General features: G+C 47.2%; 2 protein-coding genes across 7 annotated transcripts in view; one reads left to right on the top strand and one right to left on the bottom strand.

Annotated features, from left to right (window-relative positions):
- ZZEF1 (zinc finger ZZ-type and EF-hand domain containing 1) overlaps positions 1 to 12,420 on the bottom strand; it is a 94,760-nt gene extending 82,340 nt beyond the window's left edge. For both annotated transcript variants that reach the window (XM_086359555.1, XM_086359556.1), the window contains exons 1-3: positions 11,917 to 12,420; positions 3,735 to 3,879; positions 73 to 267 (exon numbers count right to left, since the gene is read on the bottom strand). In XM_086359555.1, the coding sequence (XP_086215681.1) occupies positions 73 to 267; positions 3,735 to 3,879; positions 11,917 to 12,270 (694 nt within the window). In that variant the 5' untranslated portion in view covers positions 12,271 to 12,420. The remainder of the gene's footprint in view (positions 1 to 72; positions 268 to 3,734; positions 3,880 to 11,916) is intronic.
- A 357-nt stretch (positions 12,421 to 12,777) lies between these two features.
- CYB5D2 (cytochrome b5 domain containing 2) lies at positions 12,778 to 19,282 on the top strand. 5 transcript variants are annotated; one of them, XM_086359570.1, is made up of 5 exons: positions 12,778 to 12,825; positions 14,094 to 14,256; positions 16,486 to 16,626; positions 17,683 to 17,869; positions 18,372 to 19,282. In XM_086359570.1, the coding sequence occupies exons 3-5, from the start codon at positions 16,572 to 16,574 to the stop codon at positions 18,583 to 18,585; spliced, it is 456 nt and encodes a 151-aa protein (XP_086215696.1). In that variant the 5' UTR covers positions 12,778 to 12,825; positions 14,094 to 14,256; positions 16,486 to 16,571; the 3' UTR covers positions 18,586 to 19,282. The 5 variants fall into 5 exon arrangements, with proteins under 5 accessions (XP_086215696.1, XP_086215695.1, XP_086215694.1 ...); XM_086359572.1 differs by lacking the exon at positions 12,778 to 12,825 and adding an exon at positions 12,960 to 13,469; XM_086359569.1 differs by lacking the exon at positions 14,094 to 14,256.
- The last annotated feature ends 916 nt before the right edge of the window (positions 19,283 to 20,198 follow it).

Raw genomic sequence — 20,198 nt, 5'->3', positions numbered from 1 at the left:
GTCAATAAACACTCACTTGGAAGAAATGATCACCAGACATCCTCAAGAACAGCCCCACCCCCGCACACATACCCTTTTCTTTTTGTACCAGCTGATCCAGAGACTCCCTCAGAACAGAGGCCCTCATGGTGCTCATGTTATTGCAGTGGTCCAACATGGGGTAGGGGATGACGGTGCTGGAGAGCCGGTTGCGATGCAGGAAGCGCAGGATCATCGCCGCATGGACATCCAGGCCCTCCTTGGACTCTGAAAATATGTCTATGAAACCTAAGCAGAAAAAGTCCATTTTTTATGTTTTTGGGAACCTACCACAATAGGTTCCACATTCCCTGCCTGGTGGCCTAGCAGAATTATCTGAATCAAAAGCAGCCATTAAGAATCCTCTCTGGTAGTTTCAGCTTTAATCATTTAAAAATCTAAAGATGTTTTTAAGAAATGAACCAGTGGTGATCTCAATTTCAAAATTAATTTCACTGTAGTTTCACAGACATTTTAGAAGACTTAGAATAATGATAATTTCTTTCAATCCAAGCTCCCAATTTTTATGTTTAATTTATAAATTTAAATACTAACGACATTTTTGAAGAAGTTTTGCATATTGAATATAGGCTAGGAATAATGTTTATCACGTTAGAGTGTAATGGCGTAACTGCTTTTATACTAAGCTACGAAAATAACGATAATGAAAACACAACCATTAACCTGACCACAATTCTTGAGTGCATTTTATAGTTTTCAAGGTCCTTCCACAGACATCATTGCAGTCAGCCCCCATGGTAAGTGGTGGGGGGAGGGTGGGGAGGAGAAGGCACTGAAGGCTCTGGTACCCTCCTCTTATAGCCGAGGAACGAGGCTCGGGTACACGCTGAGACAACACCCAGGGGAGGGACTGCAGAGAGGCCCTGCGCCGCTTCCAAGTGCTTCCTCCACCACTCCAGTCTTCTCTCTCCGGGCGGGGGGCGCCTCTGGAGTCTCCTCCATCTGTCCCTCCCTCTGGTCACTGTCCAGACTCTGGCTTCAACACCTCCATTCATACACCCACCCAGATATCCTAAGTGGCTCCCCTGGCTGCATTTTGTCTGATGTTAACCTCAGCAACCTTTCAAAAACACAAAACAGGTCATATCTGAAGTGAAGTGAAAGTCGCTCAGTTGTGTCCAACTCTTTACAACCCCATGGACTATATATATAGTCCATGGCATTCTCCAGACCAGAATACTGGAGTGGGTAGCCTTTCCCTTCTCCAGGGAATCTTCCCAACCCAGGGATCGAACCCAGGTCTCCCACGTTACAGGTGGATTCTTTACCAGCTAGGCCACAAGGGAAGCCCAAGAATACTGGAGTGGGTAGCCTATCCCTTCTTCAGGGGATCTTCCCAACCCAGGGATCGAATCCAGTCTCCCACACTGCAGGCGGATTCTTTACCAGCTGAGCCACAAGGGAAGAGGCAGGATGAGATGGGCCACTTCTAGGGCACAATTTCTCCTCAGTCTCATGTTTAGCTTCAAAAATTAAAGCAGTTTCCTTCTGCCCTAATAAAATCTTTTTGTTTCACACTTAAAAGCAGTTTCTCCTGCGGACTTCCGGAATCCTGCTCTTGTTATTGTAGGTTCAGCTACAATAACATGCTTTCAACTGAGGTGCACATGACTCAGACAGTTAAGTGAAGAGAGAATAAACACGGCAGCTTTTCCTAGAGCTCAGACATGCTTACAGATCTGGGGAGGGTTTTCTTTGTTTGTTTGTTTCTCTTTTACTTTCTAATTAAAACAAAAGTACATATATTATCATTGTATTACTGGATGAACTGTCACAAGCTGAGCACACCCAAGTGAGCAGCACCTAGAGCAAGATTCCAGAAGTCCACAGGAGAAACTGCTTTTAAGTGTGAAACAAAAAGATTATATTAGGGCAGAAGGAAACTGCTTTAATTTTTGAAGCTAACCAAAAGACTGAGGAGAAACTGTGCCCTAGAAGTGGCCCATCTGATTCTGCCTCTACACAAAACCAGGAGCCCCTGGTTTGATCTCCCAAGCCCAGAAGTTCATGCCATCCCTCATATCTCCTCTTACAGTTATTCTTAACGGACACTCAGGGTAATACCCAGACTTCATGTGATGACGCTGCTGGTACTTCACCGATCTGCTCCGAACAGACTGATGCTTGTAATGGGAAAACTTTTATCACATGGTGAAATAAGCAATGAATCTGGTAAATGGGCTGTCTCTTTTAACCATTCAGCACTCATACAAAGAGATATGAAAGGAGTATCAGTCTAGGTTAGACAGAGGGACCAGGAAAGTGGGATTCCACCAGTGAGGTGAGCTCAGCTCACCAAGTTTCAGCTTAGGATTATTATTTTTTAAAAAAGAAAAACTCTTTTAAGTTAAAATAACAGATAAAATATTTCAGTAGAAAGTCCCAAGTCACAACACTGCTAGAGAAGGTCTGGACCCCCGATTAGGGATCTGGGCCCCGAGTTTTTCTAGACTAATCCCCACTGCTCCTCAGGATCACTCAGAGCAACAACTCACTAAGTGCTGGGGATCCCCTGGTCGCCACTCCTGTCCTCTCCTCCCAAAACATCTCTCTAAGGTGTTCAAATAAAGCCCCTGATGCTACCCATATGCTGGTAATACAGAGGTGGGGATAATACAAAATGCTAAAAGTTAGCTATGCATAATTTAAAGTGTAATTTTTACTGCCATGAGAACAGTAGAAAAATTAACATGTTCAGGCTATCTATAATGCTCTATAAAAATTACATAATTCAAGACAATCTGAAGAAGAGCAGAAGTAAGCATTTTTCATTAATATACAGAAACCCTCCTTCCCTAGCTCAATACATCCTCAGTAGGAAGCCAGAGAGGTCAATCAGAGTTACATTTATGGATCCAACGAGTCTATTTGCCTCCCTGCTGCCCAAGATCCTCTGTGCTAAATATTATGACTCCAAGTGCACAAAGCAGAAAAGCTCCTGGATAAAATGAACTAAACCAAAAGGATGATATGCCAAGTTTAATTTTTTCCTTTCAAACTCAATTGCTTTCTCAATAGAAAAAAAAAACAAGAAAAGGTAACTTTATTTTGATTCTGTTTCTGAGCTCCCTAAATAAAACCATCAAAAAATATAGACAAAGTTTTTTCATAGAGACAATGTAGAGGTACTGTTTCATTTTAAGCTATTTTTATTCTCACAAATTTCAGAGCAATGGCTTTCTAAAAATTAAAAAAGCTGGGTGCCTACCAAGTGCCAAACTACTAAATGTAAGGACTCACCAAAAGTAAAAGAGAAGGTTCCCTGCCCTCATGGAGCTCATAGGATAAAAGTGAAGACAGATATTTACAAACAAGTGAGTAATAATTAATTAACTAGAACAGTGATATGTTGGGGGAAAAAAAACAAAACAAATACACAATGCTAAGAAAGCCTACAACCGGGGCCAGGGAAGGCTTCTTGAGAGAGTGAAACAGAGAGATCCAGTAAGGAAGGTGGCCTCATGACAAAGGTTCATAAAGATGGGAGAACTGCTCAGCCACCGCTGTGTGGGGAACACAAGAAATGATTATACTCAACACACATTCAGATCATGAGCTTAATGAAGGCTATCAGAAAATCATGACTATTTCATGGTGCCCACAAGCTTGTCTAATTACAACCCATATTACAGCAAAGCTCATTTGGGCTCTAAGAGAGCATTCTTCAGCATTCAGCCCTCAGATGAGGGCCTCACCTGGAACAAGAGAGCACGCTTGCAGCTGTCTGATGATGTGGCTCAGCTCTCCCTGAAGGTTAGCTCCACTGGAATTCTTGAGGGCCTCCAACATGTTCTCAGCATCAACCGTACCATCACCCTCAGCATCAAACTGGGCAAAGGCCTACAAGACAAGAGATGCAAGAAAATCAGATATGGGTTCCAAATTCTGAATAACTGAAACTTTTTAAGACCAGTGATTTTTGTTATTGTTGTGGGAAGAGTTCATATATATCATTCAAAGAACAAATAAGTTCGGGATAGTAACTCATGGTGTTCTGCAGAACATGTGTGGACAAGTATTGCTACCTGTAGGCACAACATCCAACATTATCATCATCTCGTCTCTTTCAAGAGAGTAAGCCCCCTGTCCCAAAATAATTTCAGAAGAAAGCAATCACCGAAAAAATGTTCAACTGGTTACAAAGTGCCAAAAACAAAGCATTGGCTTAGGGTAGCATCTCAGGTTTAGTAGGGCTTTTTATTTTAAACTCTCTTTGGACCCGAGAGCTAACTTGGTTTATCTACTTTACAGCCCTGTTTACCCTAACCTTTAACTATAATCTAATTTTACCCTGTTCATGTCGGGGAACAGGGTACAGCATGGGATTTGGCTTGAATCCTGCTCTGTCACTAACTGGCCATGTGACTTCAAAAACACACTCCCTTGCCTTCATAAGCCTCAGCTTCTTTTTTTTTTTTTGGGCTGTTCTGTGCAGCATGTGGGATCTTAGTTCCCAGGTGAGGGATCGAACCTGTGCCCGCTGCATTGAGAGTCTTAACCATTAGACTGCCAGGGAAGTCCTTCATCCTTTCCTGATTAGACCCAATCAGGAAAGCTGAGTTTACTTTAGAAGTCACACACCTAAAGTAAATACGAGAGAAGAAATCAGAAGAAACAGACTGTGATGAAGACGAGACTAGCAATTGCCCTGTGAGAAAAGCCTGGAATCTCCAGTGAGGAGAAAAGATGACTGGGAGTAATAGTCTCCATTTCAAACATCTGATGGGCTATTACGGGAAGGAGCAGTTATAATTAAGGTCATCAGATGGAAGCTAGAGGGAAAAGTTCATCATAAAGACGGATGCATCTGTTGTTGGTGGGGTGTAAAGATGGATTAGGAGGCTCCGGAAGGAATGCCCAGCTCATTCCTCAAAGCTTCAGTTAGCAAAAGCTAGACAAGGAGCCATCAAGAGTGTTCAAAGACGTCACACTAAACAAATGCATTTACCTCTGCTCCCTCCTGAAATTCCACTAAGACAATATTATAGAGGGAATTTTTTTTTAAGTATAAGGACAAAGCAAACAGGAGATATTGCAACAGCAACAAAATTTTGGAAGCTGGGAGGCAGACGGATTTCTGGGACAATTGGATAAACTGGAATATGGACTGGGTGTTAATGACACAGATGTTAACAGGACAGTGAAGACCACTAAGACCACTAAAAAACAAGTTACAGAAGAGTATCAGAAAATGACCTCATGTTAGTTTAAACAAAAAGCAAATATGCACTTTCCACATTGGTACCAAACATACATAGATTTATCAGCAGAGAGTCCCTTGGACTGCAAGGAGATCAAACCAGTCAATCCTAAAGGAAATCAACTCTGAATATTCGCTGGAAGGACTGATACTGAAGCTGCAGCTCCAATACTTTGGCCACCTGATGCGAAGAGCCGACTTACTGGAAAAGACTTTGATGCTGGGAAAGATTGAAGGCAAAAGGAGAAGCTGATAACAGAGGATGAGATTGTCAGACAGCATTACCGATTCAATGGACATGAATTTGAGCAAACTCTGGCAGATGGTGAAGGACAGGGGAGCCTGGTACGCTGCAGTCCATGGAGTTGCAAAGAATCAGATACAACTGAGCAAGTGAACAACAATAATAATCTGAAAGAGTACATATCAAGATACTAATAGTGGTAACATGCCAATCTACTTAAGTCGCTTTTATAGTGACAAAAGGGAAATTATAAACATTAAAACATTTGAAGCACACCCTAATATGAAGAGTAGAGCCAATGGGTGTGGAGGAAGGTAGAGCAGAAGCACAGCCTCTGTCTGCCCTGAGGCCCCAGGACGTGAATACACAGCACCAATAACAGCTACATCCCAGCTCCTTCACACTGTAGCACAGTAAGGAAACAGAAATACTGTATGATTCAAAGTCTGAGAGGATTAGCACAACGGTAACCCATTCAATGTGGAATGACAGATGGTTTGGGAAGCTCTGAATTAGTATTTGAGCACTCACTAAATTTTAAGCAGTGCACAAACCATTTATTCCACGTAACAGCAAGATTACTATTAGCCTCATTTTAAAGTTGTACATTTTACAGAGAGGTCAGAAAACTTGCCCCAAGTCACACAGCTAGTATTTGACTCCAAGGCTCCAGAGCTCGTGTTCTTCGCCACAACTCCATTCTCCTTCCTTTGACCAGATAACCCCTGGGGTTCCTTGCTGTCCGAGACCAAGTGCTCAAAATCTCTCTCTTATCCATCCCTTTCCTCCAGCTTCTAACCCTTGCTCTCGGCACCTTGAGCACAGGCTTACTCAACATCAGCCTTAAAGCTGAGACTCACCCTAAATCGCAGGCAGCACTCAAGCCCTACTCCCACCAGAACTTCTGCACTTCAGGTGCCACCTGCATCTCAAGTGCTGTCTGTTCCCAACTTCCCACACAACTCTTGCCGTTTAGGGTTGGTAAAAATTCTATATGAGCAAGGCTGTATGAATAAGCAACATTTTTCTATTTTTAACAGACTCTGTTGATCCGTCAATAGTTAATGGATATGATCAAAAAAGAATTTTCAAACAAACGAAAAATAAAGACAGTTTGGGTGAGAAAAAAAAAAAAAAAAAAACAATCAGAACAGTGCTGCTAACAGCTTCACTGAACAAATATGCAATTTCCTAATACTTGGGAAATTGTCCTTAAAAAAAATGCAGAGGTTTTGAAATCTACCACTTAGCATCTAGTTTGTCTCCCAGGAGCCAATTTACTTAGCACCTACTTAACACCAGCTGACAGGGAGCCACTTATGCCTGACCTGGGCTTGGCTCTGTGCATACTGGGACGTCAGGGTGGAATCCTGGCTCTCCAAAATCCCCACCACATAGAAGACAGATCCACAAACCAGCAGCAGCAATGTGATGGGTGTGATCATTACAACAATAGAAGTAATAGCATAACAAGTACAAGAGCTAATACTAAATTCCACAATCCTAAAGCTGGTACCATGACTTTAACTAGACAGGGAAAGAGAGGTAAGGGATTTTGTTCAAAGTCACATGGTTAGGACTGGTAAATGATGGAGCTTGGATGGGAATTCTGGTACGATGTGGGACCCCACACTGTCAATCACTGTGACCTGAGCTAACAGACACTCTGGAGGCCAGAAGCCCAGGAGTGGTAGAGGCATGTGGGGGAAATGGCCCTCAGAAAAATGGGGAGCCACTCCAGTTCCTAAAGCAAGACAGTACACAACGAAGTAGCAGTCTGGAAATCAGGGAAAGGCAAAACAGAGCAGTGACCTTTCCTCCACAGTTCTCGGGGATCATGAAGCTCTCCACAAGAAGCCAATACCATCATGTCCCTCACAGCAAAGCATACAGAGCCAGAACAACCTCCAATTCCCCCAGGATCGTCCTCTCGGCACTACCTCACCACTACCAATGGCCAGCGCTCACTGAAGGCTTCCTGTGTGCTGGAGGAGTGCAGGCAGGTGGCGGGCCTCGGAGCCTCATGCAGAGCAAGACCACACAGTGTGCTCCAGTGTCAAAAGACCTGTCCAGAACAGGAAATAAGAGCCTCAAGGGAAGGAGTGAAGATACGATGATACAGAAGCCATGTGAATCACGCCACAGGACAGGCTTGGTCCCGACTGTCCTGACCAGGAGATGGGGCCAAGGAGGGGAATCTTGGAGAACGCACAGAAGAAAGGTCCACACACCAGACGAGGCAAGCGTCCCACGGGGGACAGAAGTAGGAGAGGCCAGACAGGGAGACAGGCCAGCCTGCAGTCTCCACCTCATTCCGAGGAGTATGCACCTGATTCCTTTGGCAGTGAGGAACCCTTACAGGCTCTCAGCTGAGGGTAAGCCCGCTTCATCTTCATGGTACACACACGCGGCTCTCATACTCTGTCTTGAAAGGGCACAGAATTACATCTGCATGACTCTTTTGCATAGTTCTTGGGCTCAGAGCCATTCTAAGTTAATCAATACTATGACATGATAATGCCAAGATGGTATTTTTCTCCAAATTTCCTCTAAACTCCAGCAGTGACTAAGAATCTTTTTAAGTTTTCACTAAAACTATATTTAACTGCTTCCTCAATGTCAGTAAGTATGTTTTTGGGAATTTTCTGGCAGTCCAGTGAGAATCTGAGCTCTCACTGCCGAGGACCCAGGTTCGATCCCTGGTTGGGGAACTAAAATTCCACAAGCCATATGGTACAGTCGGAAAAAAAGAAAGAAAAGGATTATCTTCCTATTAAAAGGTAATGGATTGAATATAAAATATAAAGCTGGAGAATGAGGACTGTCAAATAGAACACTGGCTCTGAGCAGGGACTGTGCTAAGACAAGAAATAAATGAATAAAAAAAGTCCTTCCTTCAGACTTTACAACTCTACAGATTTCACCAAGTAGGCACCAAAGCTAATATGGCAAATTAATCAAATAAGACCTGTTCATCCTAAATCCCCAACTTCAAGCCATCTGCTATCATCCTGTGCTCAGCACTTTTTTCCTGCTCTAGAGCATATACATGACCTACTGGAAGTATATCATAGTAGGAGCACAATATCTAATCTCTGAGTCAAATAAGAATTTAATGTTAACTCCAATTCCTCTTCTACATAGGAGTCAATTAAATCCTGCTCCTTGTGAGCAAATCAAAGACTCTCTTTCCATGGACTACACCCATCAAGAGAAGAGGTGTGTTGTAACTATAAAATGATAATGTTTCAGACTTTGGTCCCCGGTATAACTTCAAGAATTTCTTTAGGACAACACCTCAAGCAAGCAAGGGATGTGAAGGCAAGACAGCTAGACAGACATGGATGGCAGCAGGAGCCGAAAGAAGCAACACATACAACATGGAGCTTCTCATCATTACACTAGTGAATACTATACCCCGACGAGAACCTGCTCTAAAATTTGGTCACTGCCTGCTTTCTAGCCTTGTTCTCCTTCTGCTGTGATCTAGCCATGTGAGTCAAAGATGGCGAAACTGTAACCCAATATCTGTTCTCCTCTTTCTCAGTAATTTAACTACTGATTTTTAGCTGAATATATGGCCATGGAATAAGGGATCTTTCCCAACCTCCCTTGCAGCTAAGTGTGGCCATGTGACTGGGTTTGGTCAAAGGTGTTCGTGGCCCTCTCCTTCCCTTTCCAGCTGATTGTGGAAAGCAGCAGCAAAGGAGTCTTGTGGGTCACTAGGTGGAAGGTGACTGTGGAAGATGACAGCACCTGATGGACAGAACCAGTCCCTGGCAACTGCGAAACTTGCATGGATCAATCCTGGACTGCCTACTTGGACTTTTACATTAAAAGCTTCTTTATTGTTTAAAGCACTGATGCACTGGATTTTCTGTCCCTTAAAGCAGTTTGTAGCCCAAAGACATCATACCAGTCTCCCCGATTCTCTATTCTATGGACTTGGGGCTTGTGCACGTGACACCCTCTGTCTGAAACAGGGCTCACACCTTCTGCTCCTGCTTTCAGTCTTCTTTCAGTCTTCAAATCTGAGCTGGAAAGTTACTTTCTCAGGTACATTTTCTCTGACACCCTGCTGCTGCTGCTAAGTCACTTCAGTCGTGTCCAACTCTATGTGACCCCAGAGACGGCAGCCCACCAGGCTCCCCCGTCCCTGGGATTCTCCAGGCAAGAACACTGGAGTGGGTTGCCATTTCCTTCTCCAATGCATGAAAATGAAAGTGAAGTCGCTCAGTCGTGACACCCTGGATGAGGTCAAATACTCCTGCTATTTTTTCATTATGCTTTCCCTTGAATAACTCACCACACCTATAAATTGCTGGGTTAATGTGCATCTCTTTCAGTATTAAATACTCTTTTTTAAATAATGTAGACCATTTTTAAAAGTCTTCATTGAATTTGTTAGAATATTACTTCTATCTTGCATGCCTTCTCAATTACTAAGTCCAGTCTTTCTCTTTGCAACCCCAAGCAAGAATACTGGAGCGGGTGGCCATTCCGTTCTCCAGGAGATATTCCCAACCCAGGGATCCAACCAGAATGTCCTGCATTGGCAGGCAGATTCTCTACCACTGAGCCAGCTTCTGTCTTATGTTTTGGCCTTTTGGCCCCAGGGTCATGTAGGATCTGAGTCCCCTGATCAGGGATTGAACCATACTCCCCTGCACTGGAAGGTGAGGTCTTAGCCACTGGACCACCAGCCAAGTTGTAAGCAGTAGATACTCTTTAAGAGTAAGCATCTTGCTTTGTCCACTGTCATTCAAGTCCTTGGCACTCAGTATATGCCCAACAAGCATTTGCTCAGTGAAAGAATAAAGTCATAGCCCTTGTGTGAATTCTGGACCATACCTCAAGAACTTCTTGGCCTTACATTACAGGACTCTTGAAGCTCTATTCCTATCAGACACTCTCACAATTGTAAACACTTTTCCTCCATTGTCTTTGGATCCTTCAAGATATCTGCATAGCTCTTTCTGACTGCTTCACTTTCTCACTATACGTCTAGGACTAGAGTGGAAAGTACTGGGAATTCCCTGGTGGTCCAGTGGTTAGGACTCTGTACTTTCACTGGGAAGGACGCAGGGTCTGATCCCTGGTCAGGGATCTAAGATCCCACAAACAATGCAGCCAAAAAAAAAAAAAAAACCAAACCAAATTCCTGGAGGTTGAAAAAAAAGGAGACCTTTCACTAAGTAACATGACTGACATTTTCAAAAGCCGGATGCCTTACAGGTATTCTTAAAAGGAAAATATAAGACACACACAAACTACATTGTCTGAACTCTTGACATGTAGAGGAAAACATTTTTAAAATATTTGAAAAGCCTCTGGTTTTAAAGTGTAAACCAGTCTCTAATGGCATTAAAATACCTTGTCTGTTTATGTACTCATTCTTCATTGACACTGAATATACTACATGGTTTACCCATTTTCACAAATTAAGTACCTTTTTGTTATAACATTGTGGACTTAATGAAAGAGGGCCTTAAGAAGCTTGTAGTGTGACATAAGACAAACAAAAACCAAGAAATGTGAGTGACAGTCTCAGTTTCATTAATGACTCACAGGGTGATGCTGGATCAGTTCCCTTCTTAATTCTAAAATGAAGTGTCTGGTACAGATCAGATCAGATCAGTCGCTCAGTCTGTCCGACTCTTTGCGACCCCATGAATCGCAGCACGCCAGGCCTCCCTGTCCATAAGATCCCTTGCAAGGAAAATACTTTGTTGCCGTATCAATTTGCTGTTAATCACTTAACAAAGATGATATTGGTGATTATGCCCCAAACTATATAATCACAAGTAGTCACAGGAAACCTGGTTTTTGCCCATTAGTTGTAGGTTCCAGGGAGGTTTAAATGAGACTAAAATATGATCCTTCAAAGATATAAAAACCAATGCAGGTTTTGGAAAAGCTAGTTTCTGCGAGGTGGGAATGGCTTTCAGAATGTGAATTTTTCCAATATATGTTATTCTCCTCCCACATTCGTTAGGACCCCACACTGGACTCAAAAGGTGCCTCTGCAAAAACCCACTGGCCAATAAAACCGAAAGATTGTCATGGCCACTCCCTTGATCCCTGTACTACAATCCCCTTAGGCCATCCTGGAAGGCAGTTGATGCAGCATCAGGCAACAGCACAAAGGTCTGTGCTACAGCAACATGCAAAGACTTATCCAGCACTGATATCCAGAACGGCCCAGCCGAAGCTTTCCACAGCTCTAGTAAAGGTTAGAGAGATCGACAGCTGGCTCCCCGAGTGAACAGACTGGAAGCTCCCACTGTGGGTCCCGGCATACTCAAGCTCCTATTCTCAGAAGCTGCCAACCCTACGGGTTCCTGCCCAGCCTCTCTAAAGCCACTGCCTACCTCTTCATGCCCTTAGTGCCGACCGCCCTGCCCCCGCCCCACAATCGCTAGTCAGTCCTGACCTCCTCGAACCGCTCGCCCGAGAAGCCGGCGCCACGAGCCTCCAGCAGCTCCCCGAACTGCTCCAGGGTGACGGACTCTTCGCCGCGGCCCAGGCGCTCTTCCAGCCAGCGCAAAAGTGCGCCGTGGTGCCTGGACACCAGAGACTCGCAGGGCGGCGTGGGCCGCAGAGCAGCCGCCGCCTCTCGCAGCCGGGCCGGCTCCAGCAGCGCCGCGGCGGGCGGCAGCGCCGGGGCCGCGGGGCCCTGGCCGGGGGTCGTGCCCGAGTCCGCGGCCCAGTCCTGGTGCGGGCCCCAGCCCTCGCCCCCGGCGGCTGCCGCCTCGTCTTCACTGCTGTGACTCGGAGCGTTCCCCATGAGGTCTCCGTCTCGGGCGCCCGGCTCTGCTGCCGCCGCCGCCTCCCCGCCACGACCTGTCAACCTCCGACGGCACCCGGCGGGCGGGGACCGGGAAGGGACGACGGCGGCGGCTGCGGCTTCCGGCTTCCTCGCCGACAAGCGAGGACTTCTGTCGTAAAGGCGCCGTTAAGCGGACACCACCAGCTGTCGTAAGACAGCAAGCCGGGGACAGCCTGATTTTCAAGAGGGCGCTGCTGTCATTACGTCTACGTAACCCGCAGCCTCCTTTGCTACCATCTTTGTTGGGGGCGGACAACCTGCAGGCCAGAATATCCTCTCGCCAGTCACTTCCTTAGTATCTCTCAACAGTCGCTAGCTATGCTAGAAAAGTACGAGGAAGGTTGGAGCCAAGGAGTGAACTTTTCGCCAAAGACTTTCCCTTCCAGTGCCCCACTGTCCCCTTAGTGACATGCGGACCCGGGAAAGCGCGCGTCGCGCTGGTGACGTCGCGGCCGGTTCTCCGCCATCTTAGCTGTGGACCGAGAGGTGTCAACTTCGGAGGAGCCAAGAGGGGTACGGCTGCGTAAATGCCGGGGCTCGGCGGGCGTGGGCTCTGGCTGGGCCCGGCCGTGGCCGTGGCGGCGGCGATGGCCGCATGGCTGATGGGCTGGTGGAGTCCCCGCGCCGACTTTCGCCTTTTCATACCCGAGGAGCTGGCCCGCTATCGCGGCCGCCCAGGGGACCCGGGCCTCTATTTGGCCTTGCTCGGCCGCGTCTACGATGTGTCCTCTGGCCGGAGGCACTACGAGCCCGGGGCCCACTATAGCGGCTTCGCAGGTATTAGCAGGGCGGTTCACGCTTTTTCCTGCTACGACGCGGGCGGGTAGCCGCCTGCGCTTCATTCATGCACGTATTCATTTATTCGTGTGTTCATTTCCTCCCCACATTTCGTCAGACCAGCGTGGGGGCCGGGCTCAGCTGCATCATCCATCTGGTGTGTTTTGACTATGGACAACTGTCACGGCCTCTATTCTCCCTGTCTTTCCCCACCGCTCCTCCTGACTAGGTTGGAGAAACACATCACTTGTCTCCTGTCAGTTCCTCTTTACCGGCCTGCAGAAGCTTCCAAGACCTGCTTTGTGGCTCTCAGGGCACAGAGATGAGTCACTGCCCTCAGGGTTCCCCAGCTGATTCCAATCTTTCTTCAGTGTGTCCCAGTAAGAAGTGACTTCCTTTCCCCCATCCCAGGTTTCCCGAAAAATAGTACATTTGGTTTGCTCCTAGTACAAACGCTTTTATCTGTCTTCCTTAAAGAAGTTTATCAGGGGACTTTTGTGGGAGCCAGGTTGGATCCCTGGTCAGGAAACTGAAAGTTTGAATGCTACCTGCAAGGAAGGTTTACAATCCCACCTGCTGCAAGTAAGATCTGGTGCAGCCAGATAAATAATAAAGTTCATCAGGCTAGAGCACAGGGAAGGAGTCTGGCCATCTTTATAGTCCTTCAGTACTTAGAACAAAGTTGGGCATATGTCAGGCCACAAAGAACATTTGTCAAATGAGGCTTATTCTAACCCTTTTTTACAGCTGGGGAGGATTGGAGGATGTAATTTGCCTAAAGCCCTCACAACTAAGTCCTGACTAGGACCACCCCTTTTAGAGATGTTGCTTTACCAGCCCAGAGGAATGACCACCTCCCAGATTAAAAGTAAAAGCAAATGAGGAGCAAGCCTAAAGCCACTGACTAAGCTGATATTAAATAAGCATTGTCCATTTGTCATTATATCTGGGGAGTTGGGAAGCTGCCTCTGGCACTTAAATACAAGGCACGTCCCTGTCTCTAGGGAGAACTTGAAAAGTAGAAGCACTGACAGAAGGAATTACGTGCAGTTGATGATGCTGACAGGTCCTCAAACAGTCCAAGAGAGGGAAAGGACTTACCCAGGGCTGCACAGTGAGTGAGAAGCAGAGATGCAACTGAAATCAAGTGTTTTATTTACCTGCCAGGTGAGGACACTTTGGATGCACTCTCCTGCCACTCCCTGATGCAGCTGTCGTGGCTGTATGCATGTGTGAGCAAAAGCCTCCCCCTTTCTGGGGTGATCTTTCTTTTGTGGTGTGCTCTCCTGTAGAGTGAGTTCATTTGTGTCCCATGTTACTTACCATCCATTTATTAGCCACTGCCATGTAGCTCGCCTTGTCCCCAGCCCCCTACACACTCGAGTAGGGAAGCAGATACATTCACTTATTCATTCGCTTAGTATTTTTATGAAGATATTCAGATGGTATAAAATCCACCCTTTTAGACAGTAGAATTTAGTGGTTTTTAACATGGGAAGTTGGGCTTTCCTGGTAGCTGAGCTGGTAAAGAATCGACCTGCAATGCAGGAGACCCCAGTTTGAGTCCTGGGTCAGCAAGATCCCTGGAGAAGGGATAGGCTACCAACTCCAGTATTCTTGGGCTTTCCTGGTGGTTCAGACAGTAAAGAATCTGCCTGCAATGTGGGAGACCTGGGTTCGATCCCTCGGTTGGGAAGATTCCCTGGAGGAGGGCATGGCAACCCACTCTAGTATTCTTGCCTGGAGAATCCCATGGACAGAGAAGCCTGGTGGGCTACAGTCCATGGAGTCACAAAAAGTCGGACAGGACTGAGCAACTAAGCACACACAACATGGGGAGCTGGGTAAGTATCACCACTGTCTTAGGCCAGGGCATTTTATCACCTCCCCAAAGAAACCCCATTTTTGTTAGGAGTCATTCTCCATCCCCTCTGACTACCTGGCCCCTGGCAATCAGTATCTACTTGCTGTCGCAAAGGATTTGCCTCTTCTGGCATTTCATGTTCATGAGTCATAGTTGTCACCTTTTGTGTCCGGCTCCATTCACTTGGCATAATGTTTTCAAGGTTCATTCATGATATGTTGGCGAGTATCAGTACTCTATCCCTTTTTATGGCCAAATAATATTCTGTTGCGTAGATTTTGCTGATCTGTTGATTATTTCCTGGATATTTAGGTTCTTTCCACCTTTTGCTTATTATGAATAATGCTGTTACGAACAGTTTTGTTGTGGACGTGTGTTTTCAGTTCTCGTGTGTGTATACCTAGGAGGGGAATTGCTGAGTCATATGGTAATTCATGTTTAACTTAATTTATATTTTTTGGTTGTGCTGGGTCTTCATTGCCGCATGCAGGCTTTCTCTAGTTGTGGCAAGCAGGGACAACCCTTCATGGTGGTGCACGGGCTTCTCATTGAGGGGGCTTCTCATTGAGGAGGCTTCTCGTTGCAGGCCACAGGCTCTAGGGCACGTGGGCTTCAGGAGTTGTAGCTCTTGGGCTCTAGAGCTTAGGCTCAGTAGTTGTAGTGCATGGGCTTAGTTGCTCTGTGGCATGTGGCATCTTTCAAGACCAGGGATCAGAGAATGATGATCAATTTGTTTAAAATATCAGTCTAAGTGTTATACAGAAAATAGATTAGTGGAGGACAGAAATAAACACAGGGAGACCTTCTGGGGTTTCCTCTAATAGCTTCGATGAGAGATGCCGGCAGCCTGAGCTTGCTTAGTGGTAGATGGAGCCAGGTGGTCTGATACAAGAACTATTTAGGAAGACAATAGGACTTGGGAACTAACTGGATGTGAGGGATGAAGGAGGTGTCAAGGACTGCACTTCTGGATTGAGCAACTAGTTATTAACTGAGATAGAGAGTATTAGATTGGAGGCAGGTGTCCAGGGACTGGGGATGCCATGTGGACGTTTTGAACTTGAGATGTCTGAAAGTCCTCTAAGGAGTGTTGAGCAGACAGCTGGATATACAGGTCTGCGCTCAAGATACAAGTTTGGCACCTTTGGTATCGAGGTGCTACTTGAAACCACAAGAGTGGGTGAGATCATCAAGGGGAGGGTGTGGATGGAGCAGAAGAGGTGAACAAGAATCGATCCCCGAGACTGGCAGAAAACGAGCTAGAGGGGTAGGAGGAAAACCAGGAGTGTAGTGTCACGGAAGCCAAGGGACTCCGCCGTGTGAGATGTTGCTGAAAGTCAATGAAAGAATGGGGTACGTGCGAGAATATGTGTCCAGGATCCAGGACCATCTGTCACCAAGGAGGAGGGATTAGCTTTGCTTAGGGCTGGGCAGTGAGGGTTTTCAGGAGATATTTCTCAGAAAATAGGTTCTTGAGTTGGTATAGTGTTGGTGATTTACAAGCGAATCTACTGGAAACCTCTCTCCCGCAGGCCGAGATGCATCCAGAGCGTTTGTGACCGGGGACTACTCTGAAGCAGGCCTTGTAGATGATGTATCCGACCTGTCATTTTCTGAGATGCTGACACTCCAAAACTGGCTTTCATTCTATGAGAAGAACTACAAATTCATTGGTAGGTATTCTGCAGGTCATTTCCATAGATTTCATTTAGTTGTCTTGAATTTGCCACACTGCATGTGAGATCTTAGTTCCCTGACCAGGGATCATACCCATGCCCCCTGCATTGGGCGCTCAGAGTCTTAGCCACCAGACCACCAGGGAAGTCTCCGGGTAAACCTTCTAGAAGGGCTTTCTGCTGCTTCTCTTGCCATATGACAGGGGCTGCTAGTAAAGGCCACCTGTACTTTAGGACTTGGAGGTAAAAGTCCCTGCACCTAAGAACTGGTACCTTCTTGGCTCTGGCCTCCTGAAGCTGCTCTTGCTGCCATTGCTTAGACCTTACAAATTCTGACAGGATTTTAAACTAAAACCAGTCCATGCAGTGTGTCTACTGAAGGACTGAGCCAGAAAAGAATGATGGACAGGGGAGAGCATGAGCTCGGGGTCAGACCTACTTACTAGCTTCAGAGACTCCCCAGCTACTTCATCTCCCAGTCCGTCTCGCAGGACCATGGGGCACTGATTTCTCTCTCATAGCCGTGTATGAGGATTACAAAACACTGGTAAAGTGCCAGCAAAGCTCCTGATACTGAGTGAATGCTCGATGGATGACTTATTTATGTTACATAAGACAAAATAATTCAATGTGGGGAAGAACTTAGCCACAAAACTGTTACTCAATAAGCAATTCATTCATCAAGCATTTATGGAACACCTGCTCACCTCAAGTACTGTGAAACATTGAAAAATGAGTGACAGGTGGTTCCACTCCCAGGGAACTGATGTCTGGAATGGGGGAAGATTTTATGTTTTCTGTCCTGGAGGTCTCTACACCCAGAACAGGGAGGCTTCTATCCGGAGTGGTGTAAGACACTGAGAGACGTCAGGGCAGAAGGCGCCACGAGTCCTTCCAGCCAGCTCCTGATACACCAGCAGCCAGCCAGCCACCATAGAGCCCCAGGGGCAGAGCTCTCCTGGGGACTCAAGCTCTCCTGGGGCTTCTGCAGGAGAAGCCTCTGTCCCGCCCCCTCCCACCACTGTGCTGACGTCAGCTTTCCTGCCGCCACAGGAAGGGTGATAGGAAGGTTTTACGGAGAGGATGGGCTCCCCACCCCAGAACTGACCCAGGCAGAAGCCATGATGACCAAAGGCTTGGAAGCAGACAGACAGGAGCTGATAGAGAAGCAGAGGTTCCCACCGTGCAACGCTGAGTGGAGCTTCATCAGAGGTAGCCGGTTCTGGTGTTCCCAACAGAGGTAAATGGGCTTCCCATCTGTTCCTCCCACCTCTCCCCCAGATCCAGCTTCTAGGTCATCTGAGTTGTTCCCTGAGGCCATAAGTTGAGAGTAACCCAGGAGAACTTGGTCAAGACCCATGTGCCCTGGGATTCTTAAGCCAGACAGGGCTTCTGAGATGCTCCCAGGCCAGTGAGGGCGGGGGAGCCTTTCACTGGGGTTGTCAACCAAGCAGGAAAGTGGGGCTGCCTCCTGGGAAGGCAGATGGCTGGGGCCAGGGGGAGCGCAGAGAAAGGAGGACGCTGCCCTCGGGAGGGAAGCTGGAGGAAGCCAGGGTCGGGGGGTGGGGAGAGCATGAGAGTTCAGGTGAACACTGCAGACCGTCACCTTGGGAAAACACCAAGATGGGAAGTGGGATGGTGTCCACTTTGCACAAGGCCTGGCTCACTGCCTCCTCCCTCCCCTCTCCAGAGACACTCAGGAGTTAGTGCTTCTAAGAAGCCCTCTTTCCTTCTTTCCTTAGTGGAGGTGTGAGCAGAGACTGGATCGGCGTTCCCAGGAAGCTGTTTAAGCCAGGTGTCAAGCCCCATTGTGTGTGTGTGAGAACAACTGGCCCTCCGAGTGACCAGTCGCCGGAAAACCCTACGCACAGAAATCGTGGGGACCTGGACCACCCCAACTTGGGGGAGTACCCAGGCTGCCCACCCCTCGCCATCACATGCTCTGTCCCCCTCTAAGCTGCACCCTGTGTGTCCGTAACCCCCAGGGAACCCTGCCGAGAGCCCTAACAAGCTGGAGGATGGCTCCTACGTGAACAAGAGGGTCTGGAAGGACTGGGCCACACTCTGCAGACGGGACTCATGCCCCTCCCCGCGGGCTCACTGTCTGGTGACTTAGGCCAGCACGTGGCCTGCCTGGTACTGGTCAGTCTGTTGTTGGCACTGTTCCTCGGGTCTCCTCCTCCTCTGGAGTTGGCAGACATTAATGGGCACAAATATGACCAACTCGAAACTCACTGGACCAACACACAAAAGGACTCCGCTCCAACAGCTTCTTTCCCAGGGACTGCTGGGGTGCCGGATCAGCCGCTGGCCTGGCCCTGCTTGTAGTGCCCACCCTGGTCAGGGATCAGGGGCTCTGACACTCCTTCACCATCCAGAAACAAGCAGACACATCCAGAAAGGCCAGATGAATGAACAGTGCTAACACAGCCCTGTTCCTGTTCCCCACGTGCTATTGTGAGCCCTTTTACAACCATTCTTAGATGTAAGACCTGTGCCCAAAGGCAAACTTGCATTGACAACCAAAAGCCACACTGAGTTAATCTGAGCTGGACCCGTATAGAGGTGAACCAGGACAGGCTGATTCTGGAAATGGAAAAGCTTTTGCTTGTGTAGATGCAGCAAATCCAGATCTCTCTGAACAGAGCAACAATTTATGTAGTCCTTTGTGTTAATTTTTTTAAAACATTGGCTGCACTGGGTCTTTGTTGCAGCGTGTGGGCACTCTAGTTGTGGTGCACGGGCTCAGTTCTCCAGGGCATGTGGGATCTTAGTTCTCTGTCCAGGGATCAAATTCGTGTTCCCTGCATTGAAACGTGGATTCTTAACTGCTGGACCACCAGGGAAGCCGCAAAGCAACTGTCTAAAGCAAGGATATAATTTCTTTCTTGAACACTTCAAATTAGGGACGTACATCTATATGTACATGTGCTCAGTCGTGACTGACTCTCTGAGCCTCATGGCTGTAGCTCATCAAACTCCCTTGTCCATGGGATTTTCCAGGCAAGAATGCTGGAGTGGGTTGCCATTTGGGATGGTGTGCTTTCAAAGGGAGAAGTCTGCATTTTGAGCCAAAGGTGGTTTCACAGCCCTAACCGACAGTGGGAAGCACAGCATCCAAGCCTGGGAAAGGCTGCAAAAGCCAGTACCAACAGCCTGGACAGTGGGTGGAGTGTCCAGGGTCATCTGCAATCTCCCACACTGGGCCCAGTTCATGCATTACCTCCTGGATTCAAGTTAAGCAGCCGGGGCAAGGAGTGTTCCTACTTTACAGATAAGGAAACGAACCTGGCATGAATCCAGGTCCACAGTCTCCTCATCTGCACCTTCACCTCAGCACCTCCCAATCCCCTCAGCTGTTGACCTAAACATTCTCTATCCTTCCTTTCTCTGTCTCCTCTCCTTTATCATTCATCTCACTTAATAGCTCTCCAGGTCCCCTGCCAAGAAAACAGGCCGCCTCCCCTTAATCAGAATGGCTTGCTGCCCTATGGCCGCAGCTGCTCTTGACCCCTGGGCCCTGCTCTGAGCTCCCTTTGCCCCCAGGATCTTCCTCACCTGCCCTTTGG

This window comes from Bos grunniens, chromosome 19 (assembly GCF_055505025.1).
Source record: "Bos grunniens cultivar Pamir isolate PY7600 chromosome 19, Bosgru_T2T1.0, whole genome shotgun sequence".
Classification (NCBI taxonomy): Eukaryota; Metazoa; Chordata; class Mammalia; order Artiodactyla; family Bovidae; genus Bos; species Bos grunniens.
Note: the sequence above shows the minus strand (reverse complement) of the source record. Positions and strands in the feature narration are given on the sequence as shown.

Excerpts from the sequence above, each read along its gene's own strand:
- CYB5D2 (XM_086359568.1), top strand. The coding sequence starts at position 12,840 with ATGCCGGGGCTCGGCGGGCGTGGGCTCTGGCTGGGCCCGGCCGTGGCC. Across the intron at positions 16,627-17,682 it reads GAAGAACTACAAATTCATTG|GAAGGGTGATAGGAAGGTTT; the intron begins GTAGGTATTCTG and ends CTGCCGCCACAG. Across the intron at positions 17,870-18,371 it reads TTCTGGTGTTCCCAACAGAG|TGGAGGTGTGAGCAGAGACT; the intron begins GTAAATGGGCTT and ends TTCTTTCCTTAG.